Source organism: Lolium rigidum, chromosome 3, assembly GCF_022539505.1.
Source record: "Lolium rigidum isolate FL_2022 chromosome 3, APGP_CSIRO_Lrig_0.1, whole genome shotgun sequence".
Lineage (NCBI taxonomy): Eukaryota > Viridiplantae > Streptophyta > Magnoliopsida > Poales > Poaceae > Lolium > Lolium rigidum.
The window spans coordinates 110,130,321-110,140,075 of NC_061510.1; the positions used below are offsets into that span (position 1 = coordinate 110,130,321).

Consider the following 9,755-nt stretch of genomic DNA (forward strand, 5'->3'; position numbering starts at 1 on the left):
ACTTCTGAGGGGAAACCATGTATTGCAAACCAACCTGTGATTCGATTCTGAACTCATGGTCATTCATATTTTGATTCTGATACTAGTGAACAAATACAAACGAATTCATCCGTGACATCTGCACACTCGAAGTTTCTGCACTACGTTGTAGACCGGTGACTGGCCTCGTGCTGAACGCGTAGGCACTTGGCAGCAGAGTCCAAACCTTCCTCCCCAAACCTGCCCAAAGCGACAGGAACAGAGGGCTGCGCGGCGACACCTCACTCTCTCTGCCTCTCGCCTACCAATGGAAGCCTCGCCGGCGACGCGTCTCCCGGAGGCGGACGCGCTCCCCGACGGCTTCGTCGAGAGCTCCTCCGCCGACCAGGCCCCACCCACCTCCTCCGCCCCCGCCTCCGCCGCCGCCGGTTCCCCTCATCCCGCCCTCGGCCCCGATCACGAGGCCGCCACCGTCGACAGCGGCAGCGAAACCCTAGGCGCTCTCTCTTCCTCCTCCGCCGCCGCCGATACCCTTCGGGGCCTCGATCTGAACGTCGCTTGGGAGCCGGAGAGCGCTCCCGAGCAGCAGGGGCCCGCCGCAGACATCGGAGGTGATCTCTCCTCCCTCTCCCTACTCCCTATCTCACGCACTCACATCTACTACCTGGTATTATGCTGTCGTGTATTTTTGACACCACATCATCAGTTACGGTTCAGGGCGAAACCTAAGCGCGTTCGCCCATGGCACTGATCTTTGGGCTATGTTTGTGCGCTCACCTTGTTTTGATGCTCTTGGCGCAGAGGCTAAGGATTCGATGAAGGAGAGCTTTGTGGTAGAGCAAGCACAACCTCTGGCGATCCAAAAGGTTGCCAATGCCGGAGTGTCTATTTGTTTAGCTCTCTCTGTCTGTTATATTGGTGTTCATAAGAGTATTATTAGTGTTTGCTAAATTGGATTGATGACTCCATAGGAGAGTGTTGAGCCAAAGCGTAAGGCTGTGAAGAAGGGCAGCAAGCTGGAGAAGGACAGGGAGCTGCTGGAACTTGCACAGAGGTACCATAGAGTGGTGGCAGAGAGGGATGCAGGCAAGTCTCTGTTCTTATGTGAAAAAATGAAAAATGACCCCAATGCCTATTTCTCCAGCAGTTGAACCTCCATTTCAGAATGTTGGTCTTAATTTGATTCTTCATGACAAGACTTTGACTGACAAATTGCTCCACTAATAAGTGGTTTATGTGGTACAAAATGACAACCATGAGAAAGTACTTCTGAAAAGGAACATCAATTTACTGTCTCATAAGCCACAAATGAACATGTTGGTGAAAGTCTTGTCTTAATTAAACAAATGTGCCTTAGAGTCTGAAAAGGAGGGACTAATGCTTACTCTCAGTTAAGGATTCACTGCTCAAACACTATAACTGTACTTTTGTTGGAATAGAGTTCTCTTATATTCATGTGAATAGAGGAAGTTTTAATTCGAATTTTTTGTTCTGGATTCTTCTCATTAGAACAAAACAAAGTCAATGTAAGCAAACACTGGATTAGGGTTTTGTATTTTACACTCATAAAATCCTTCCTACCTTAACATGTATCCTTATTCCTTTCTTTTATCACAAATTATAGCATGGAATAGAATTCTGCTAGATTATACACATTTAGCAAGAAGAATTTAGCCAAATCTTTTCCTTTGTGCTTCTTCCGTGGACAAGTCTTCCGTTCTATCTATTGGGACGATGTATTAGATGATTACTTTGTTACTATGTAGATTTCTATATTTATTTGGAATCCGGTTAACAAAAATGATGGAGACATCTTAACAACACGTATTTTATTTAAAGGATTTAGGATTCATCAACATTTCTGTTAAAAGCACGAAAATCCTAAGATGCTTTATGGCTTCTTTAGATGGAGGATTCAAAGGAATTTCTAGGATTTTCAATCAATAGAAAATTTTCTTACAGAGGCACATGGGATTGAAAAACGAGAGCCAAAATTCCGTATGATTTTTAGGTAAAGCTTAGACCTCTAGAAAAAGTTCTGTTGTTCATGCCGTAAAGCAAATTCATGTGGTTTTCCTATGGTGTAACCAGATAAACAAACAGTTTCTGATGTTCATGCAGGATTCAAACATATCATGTCATTCAGTTACTGTTCTGTTCTTGTATTTATCATCCTGTTATCAAGATCTGGACTGCACTAGTTTATAGTGATGAAACGATGGAAGTTGTACTACTTGACAAATTTATTTACCTATTTCACTACTAAAAATAAATCTATTTGTTCAATCTTGTCCAGCTATTGAACCGATGAACCAATAGTCAGACCACTGATAGCTTGACCAGTTCGTCATTGGTCCGTTTTTTAAAACTGTGGTCCAAACACTAGCTGCATTTTGTTTAAATGGAATAATGTTCTCTAATATTCATGTAATCATGTTAATTTTTTTCCTGGGCCTTTATTAGAATAAAACAATTCGTTATAACTAAATACCCGAGTAATCTGTTCTTCAAGTCTTGTATGCTCTACTATAATCCTTCCTACTCACTAAGATGTATTGTTTGCATTTGGTCTCTTGCAGCTATTGCAGTTAAAGAAAAATTAGAATCTCTTTGTAGGGAATTTCAGCGCCAAAACAAAATGTTAAAGGTACGTTAAATTAGTTCCGAGTCGTAAATTACTAAAATTAGTAATGTATAACTGTTTTGCACTTTTGTTCAGTTGTGATATGTTTTTACCTTTTTTTTTTGTTCAGGAAGAGTGCCAAAGGGTGTCAACACAGGGGCAGAACTTTCGGACGGACATGTCTGACAAATTTGAGAATGCTATGAAGGTCAGTTATACATTACATGGCAATAATCTGGAACCACTGTTTACTAGTGTCCTTCCTTATTTACCATTATATTTATGATATTTTGTAGGCTGTTGGTGTCAAGCTTGAGGAGCAGAAAAATGAATGCATTGCTCAGTTCGAAGAGAACAATTCGTAAGAACATGTAACTTACGCATGTCTTCAGTTTTAAGAGTTTCATTGGTTTCAGTTTGCAACTTCATTACATATGTATGTGATGGATACATTTATATTCTTCACCTATCAGTTTATTTTAATCTTTTTTGATGTACACTGATGGCTGCTATTTTGTAGGCTGAGAAATAAACTCAAAGAACTTGCTGATCAGTATAATATCATTCAGCAGAAATATGCTCATCAGGTATGCTGCTTATATCCTGCAAGTTTTCATCCATGAGTATCTTCTCCAATATTGCCACGAAGCCCAAAACCATGATTTGTGTGTTGTTTGTTGTACTTTGTGTGAACATTTGTTTCTCATCGGCTCATCATATATGCAGTTGAAAGAAAAGACGCTGGAACTTGAGCTTGCTGATCTGAAAGTTAAACAGCATCAAGCGAAGGCAGCACAAGAACATGCCCAAATGGTGTTGTACGCTGAGCAAGTTTCTCAACTTGTCAGTACTGAGAAGACCCTGCGGGTACAGCTAGCTGCCGATGGCGAAAAATTTCAGCAGTTTCAGGTACTTAAGCAGAAAGATCCTTCTCTCAGTTCCCTTATTCCTTCGCTCCAGTGTATTCTTAGCGATGGATTTCCCCCACTCGATGAACATGTAATGTAAACAGCATTCTTGTTTATCCATTTTAATGGGGTATTTATATAGGTGTAAATGCTAACTGTTCCATTATTTCGTTTCAGGATGCTCTATCAAAAAGCAATGAAACCTTTGAGAGTTACAGGAGGGAGATGGAACAGGTGTTCTACAACTCAACTGGGCTCGTGCTCAGTACCATTGTATCTGCTTTGGACCTTTGTGCTTACTAATTTGTCTGCAGAGCTTAACAAGTATTTTGTGTATCTTTTACAGATGGTGAAGGTAATCAAAGGATTTAGGAAGCAAAATGCAGCCCTGAAGAGCAAATGCGAGAACTCAGATGTTGCTCTTGTGAAGCTCATCGAGGAGGTAATGCATGTACTCCTGTGCAAGTAGTATTATTCGTAGAATCCTAGTATGATATTACCTCTGCGTGCATACTAGGAAAATTGTATGCACTCGTTGCACTACGGTCTGATGCTCTTGAGCCGGGTTTTGCAGCGTGAGGTGATGAAGAAGCAACTGGACAAATATAAGAACCAAAAGGAGAAGCTCGAGTCCCTGTGCCGGTCACTGCAGGCAGAAAGGAAGCAAAGCCCCTCTCTCAACACTCCTGATGCCACCACCTCTGACCAAGCGGATCTTACAGCGAATCAGGAGTCAGCGAATCAGGAGTCAGAGATGTCTGAAGCCTGAAAAATGGATAATATGTGGCACTTAACCCTGTGTTTTGATTGTGAGTTTGCCGGAAGTTTTTGACATGTGTATCACCCATCCTATCATCCATCCACCTATCGACCTGATGTCTGAAGCCTGAAAAATGGATAATACGTGGCACTTTAACCTTTTGTTTTGCATGTGAGTTTGTGGAAGATTTTGACATGTGTATCACCCATCCATCCACCTATCGGCCTAGATGTGTCTCGTTTAAGCCACCTTTCTTTGGAAGAAGTCGAAGATTGCTTTGTTTGCTCAGCAACAAAGAGACATCTGTCTAGCAGTGACTTTCTTATTTTTTGCGTCTTTTGTGAGCGATCAAACGTGTACATGCTTGATGAACTGATGAACATTCTGTTCAAGTGAGCTTTGTACTGCTTTAGTTTTACCTTGTAAAGGAGAAATCAAGTAGTGTAGTATACATTCCGCTCTTTTCATGTGCTCATAAGGTTTGTAATTGTCCCAGTAGCAACTTATACTAGTATTGACTCATCGTAGTGAAGCAACCTAGTACAATCTTTTTTTGTTCTGTTTGCAGTCTCTTCCAGGGAGGCCGTTCAGTAGTACTACGTATAACATTGCATTCTTTTGTTGCAATGCTGACACATTATACATCGTTATTTTGACGATCACCACTGCCCACGCTAAAGAAAAAATACACCACTTACGTTTTCTTCACGTTTCAGTAACATTGGTGCGCATGCACTTCAATCAAGTACAAAGGAACAGTGAACCAGCGACAGTAATACATGTATAGTTTACTGTGGTCATTTTGTACATGCAAACAAAAATCAATCATCATCAAACTATCTGAAAAAGTAAGGGTCTGGGTCTAGACAGAACAATAGCTTGTGACCAGAAAGGCGAAGTGCCACAAATGCAATGGTATCCCATCTAATAAAACTGTAGCCGGTGTCCAGCTCCAACGACGCAAATATCTCGCCATGTACGTTGTTAAGATCTTATCACCCCTGAGATAAACCAAGCATATAATCCAAAAGAAGAACCTGCATTGATATGAGAATATAAGCAACGATATGCCACAATGATATAAGACCAAGTGATTTTATATCCTTGAATAAAGGTTGATCAAAGTTGAAAATGACAGAAAAGAGTCTATTATGATGTCAGATCATATAAAGATGAGAAAATCCTTTTGCCTCACATAATTTAATAAAGATGGTAAAACCAATAAAGGCTGATTATCTCTTATTATTTGTACATCATCAGTTATGACAAAATGATAATATGAGGTGAGGCTTACTGGATCACGACAACTTTAGGTCCGATAAATATTAGACTAATAGCAGCCTACAATAACTTAATAGTTATATTTAAACCATGTCAAGAATATAAGCAATACCATTAAGTTGGTGCACTGGCAAATAACTGCAATTCAATATACAGCAATCATTTCACTGACCATTGGACTAAGCATCTCGAATTTCGAGAATGCTTCCATGTATGAGTAAAATGGAACAAATGCAATTTCGAAGTTTGAGCAGCATCTGATGAATGAGCAAAATGTTAGATATGCTGTGGCTTACATGCTCAATCAGTAGCAACTTTCTTCCGTGCTGCCCTTGCATTGTCATACTCAAACTTGAGCACATCTAGAATATGTGAAGTATCCTTGATATACAACCACCTTCCAATTGCGCTTTCCTCTATCATTGGGAAGTATTCAACAAGAATGGTGTTGGCAACCCAGTACCAGATAGCACCACATACAAGGCCCACTACTGCTCCGGCGCAAACCTGATGAACTCATTAAAGTGAAACTTCTTAAGATTTTCAGTGGCAGTCATGATACTTTGACTAGAATAAAAGTAATAAAATCAAAACTATGTACAAGTAGGTATGCCGATAGATACCTACTTTTCTAAAGGAGGATATCCTTAGTCAGATCACACTGACTGATTGAGGAAGAATTCTACTATGAAAGAACCACTTCTAAATTTTAATAGTGGTTTGACCCACTTTGCTCCATGGAAATGGAAAGATGATAATAGCTCGTTATCTTTTCCAGCTTTGTCACACCAATTGGTTTTTAACCAGGCATTTTGTTAAGGTTGAAAACAAATGCTAAACGTTGTCAGTAACATTTGGGAAGTGTCAAGTACAGGCAGACAGCAGAAACTTGCAAAATTGTTCATGGGAACCATGGGTTGTCAGAAGTCAGAACTCCTATAGCCCTATTGGCAACAAAAAGTTGCAACTTGACATCTAAAATCACCAAAATTATTCCCGTACGCCAACATCACGCAAGCCTATCATCAAAGACAAGAAGAGAAAACACTTGGCAGCTGGTGTCGTATAGTCGCTTTTCTTGGCAAATGCCATAATTAGATTGCTGCTAATTGCAATAACTAGACGCTGTTCTAAATAAAGACCATTCTAGTGTAGCAAAAATCTGTTTCCAAGCTAAAGATAACTCTTTATGCTAGGTTGTATTTAAACAGTTACGTATGTGGCTTAACGGGCACTAGAAGTTTATAGGGGTTTTTTATCAGAGAAAAATCATTCGTTTCATCATAAATTGTAGCATGGAGCATCTGCTAGACAAGAACGACACATTTAGCAAGAATAATTTAGTCAAATCTTCTCGTTTCTGCTTCTTCCATGGAGAATTGTAGCATTCGAAAGATGTATTAGATGATTATTTCTTTCCGTACAAATTTATACATATTTTTGAAATGTGGTTAGAAATTAACCCAAAAAACATTGGACACATCTTAATTACACACATTTCGTTCAAGGATCTCGAACTCATGAACATTTTTTTAGGAAACACGGAAAACACAGCTAAGGTGCTTTATGGGCCCCTTTAGACTGAAAGATTTTCAAAGGAATTTTCTAGGATTTGCAATATATATGGAATATTACTACACAGGTCTATTGAATAAAAAGCCACCAAAATTCCCATCCTTTCATACACTGAAATTCCCTGGGATTCATAGCAAAAGATTGGACCTCTAGATTGCAAAATGTGGCATGAATCTCTAAAGAAAGTTCATGTGATTTTCCAATGGTGCAAGCAAATAACCGAGGAGTTCATGTTGATTCAATTCATGTTGGATTCTTGTCATGACATTCAGTTAATTTGTTATGTACCAATTCCTGCATTCCAAAAGGCATGCCCTAAACTATTTTGACGGTACAAAAAAAACATTGCCTAGATAGAAGTGCATGAATTAATAATCCAAATTCCATCAGATCGGATCCGAAAGAAACATTGAGGGGCGGGCTCTCACCTGCGGTACGGTGTGGTATCCGAGGTAGACCCTGGAGAGCATGGTGAGGAAGGCGAGCGGCCAGGAGAGGGCGGCGGTGACGCGGCTGGCGGTGGAGCGTCGGAGCACGAAGAGCGAGAGGTAGGTGGCGAAGAAGAAGGTGTACTGCGCGTGGCTGGATGGCCAGCCGTGGGAGTCGCAGGTCTCGAGCAGCTCGCAGTAGGCCGGGCGGGACTGCGCGACGGAGCGCTTGATGAGCTCGTTGAGGACCTGCGAGAGGAGGAGCCCCACGGCGAAGCAGATGCCCTGCAGCTCGCGGCGGAACATGAAGTGGGAGACGAAGCCGCCGAGCGAGATGAAGACCGGGATGAGCGAGACCCAGGCGAGGAAGAGGCCGAGGCGGTCGCCACGCGGGTACCGGACGTGCGTGAGCGTGATCGCCTTCAGCGCCGGCGGCACCGACGCCGCCATCTCCTGGTACTCCCCCGCCATCGATCTCCTGCTTTCCTCTCTTCTTGGGTTTCTTTTTCCGGGGAGCGATTGCGGTTGGGGATCTGCGCGTTTGGGGAGGGGAGGGCGTGGACGTGCCAGAAGAAGCGAGAGGCGTGTGGACGCGTGGGGGATGAATCTGATGGTCCGGATTCAGCTCGACGTTGCTGAAAATGGCGCCTCGAAGAAAAAAAACATTTTCAGCAGTTCTCTCTTTCATTTGATGGGTAGTACAATAATGAAAACCACAACTTCATTATTGTGTTTTCGGTTTTCATTTCTAAGCAAAATAATAATATCCCTCAAAACAGACAACTAGTTCAACCGCACAAAAGACACACGTGCATACTCCCACAAAATATATTCAAGTCATCTAAAAAATTCTATGAACACGCTATCTATGAAGCTATTTCTCAGTGTTGTGGTTTTTTCGGCAATAGATTTATAGAGTAGTAGTGCAGAGAGCCTGAAAACTAAGGCATTAACAAGAGTTGATACGTACCTGTTCGCTCTCGGTCTGGCGACTTGAGGCGATCTAGGTTTTCTCCTCCGGCGGCGCTAGGCTCTGCCGTGAGTTCTCCTCTTTCCCTCCAGTTTCGGACTCCCTTCCTGCTCAGGCTCGCGCGGGCACTCGGGCTGATCAAGGGGGTAGCTCTGGCTACCTACCCGGCCTTGGTGTGTTGCACGAGTAGAGGTCCGGGGGTTCGGATAGGCTAGGGTTTCTAGTTCTTTTGAGATGGCGGCGTCTCGATGGTGCATCGAGTTCTGGGTTGAAGTCTCATGGCGATGAAGCGGCTGTCGCGTGCCATGCGAGCACATGGAGCTACACGGAGGCGAGCTGGATGACGTCTTCGTCGGTGAGGAGGTTTTGGCGGAGATGAAGAAGGAGGCCCGATGGCTAGCGGTGGCTCGAGTTAACACAAAAAAGAACTTCGAGCGTCGATGCGTTGTTCCGGACATTGCGATACGTATGGAACCTAGCGATGGATCCCGAGCTACGAGGAGGTGGACGACAACCTCGTTCATCTTCAAATTCTTTTGCCTCGGGGATTGGAATAAGGTGATGAACCAGGGCCCTCGGCTGTTCGTAAAATTGGTGGTTGTTATTGCGTGAATATGATGGCTTGGCAGATCCCGCCTCGATAGCTCTCAATCGGGTGGCGGTATGGGCTCAAATCCACTCAATCCCGGTGCTGTACCGGAAGACGGACATAATTGATCGGCTTGCCGGAGAATTGGTCAGGTCAAGAGTGTGGAGATTCAGCATCCTCGGTGGTTTGAAGGAGATTATATAAGGGTAAGGGCTATAATTGATGTCAATGATCCGTTAATTCGTTGGTCCCTTTTGAATGTCGTAGGAACAGGGAGCACTTTGCTACAGGTGAAGTATGAAAAGATTGGCTATTTCTGTGATGTCTGCGGAATCATGGGTCATGATCTTGAGGAGTGTGGAGACGGGGTGCACAAACCAGAGAACCTTCAGTATGGGAAGTGGATGTTGGCGAAGAGGAGGGAACAGCCCAATTTTGTGCCGAGTTACAGGGGTTCCTTTCCGGCGAGGGGTGGGGGTCGAGGCCGTGGTGGCCGTGGCAGCAACCCCTCTTCTGTACCGAGGAAACGATCATCAGGCGATGCGGACCTGGATAAAGACGATGATTTACGGGATACGGGTGCCGGCCCAATGAAAACCACCGAAAATTTCACCGAAGGTGGGAAAGATCCGAGTGGAGAAG

General features: G+C 43.1%; 2 protein-coding genes across 2 annotated transcripts; one reads left to right on the forward strand and one right to left on the reverse strand.

The window, feature by feature from the left end:
- The first annotated feature begins 286 nt into the window (after positions 1–286).
- LOC124702160 (alpha-taxilin-like) lies at positions 287–4,323 on the forward strand. The gene is made up of 11 exons (XM_047234273.1): positions 287–590; positions 781–845; positions 951–1,065; positions 2,559–2,626; positions 2,733–2,810; positions 2,899–2,963; positions 3,123–3,189; positions 3,329–3,511; positions 3,688–3,744; positions 3,857–3,952; positions 4,085–4,323. The coding sequence occupies exons 1-11, from the start codon at positions 287–289 to the stop codon at positions 4,277–4,279; spliced, it is 1,293 nt and encodes a 430-aa protein (XP_047090229.1). The 3' UTR covers positions 4,280–4,323.
- Positions 4,324–5,029: 706 nt separating this feature from the next.
- LOC124697984 (lipid phosphate phosphatase gamma-like) lies at positions 5,030–8,109 on the reverse strand. Its single transcript, XM_047230510.1, has 3 exons — positions 7,555–8,109; positions 5,848–6,058; positions 5,030–5,307 (listed from the first exon to the last, which is right to left on the reverse strand). The coding sequence occupies exons 1-2, from the start codon at positions 8,023–8,025 to the stop codon at positions 5,852–5,854; spliced, it is 678 nt and encodes a 225-aa protein (XP_047086466.1). The 5' UTR covers positions 8,026–8,109; the 3' UTR covers positions 5,030–5,307; positions 5,848–5,851.
- Between the last annotated feature and the right edge of the window lie 1,646 nt (positions 8,110–9,755).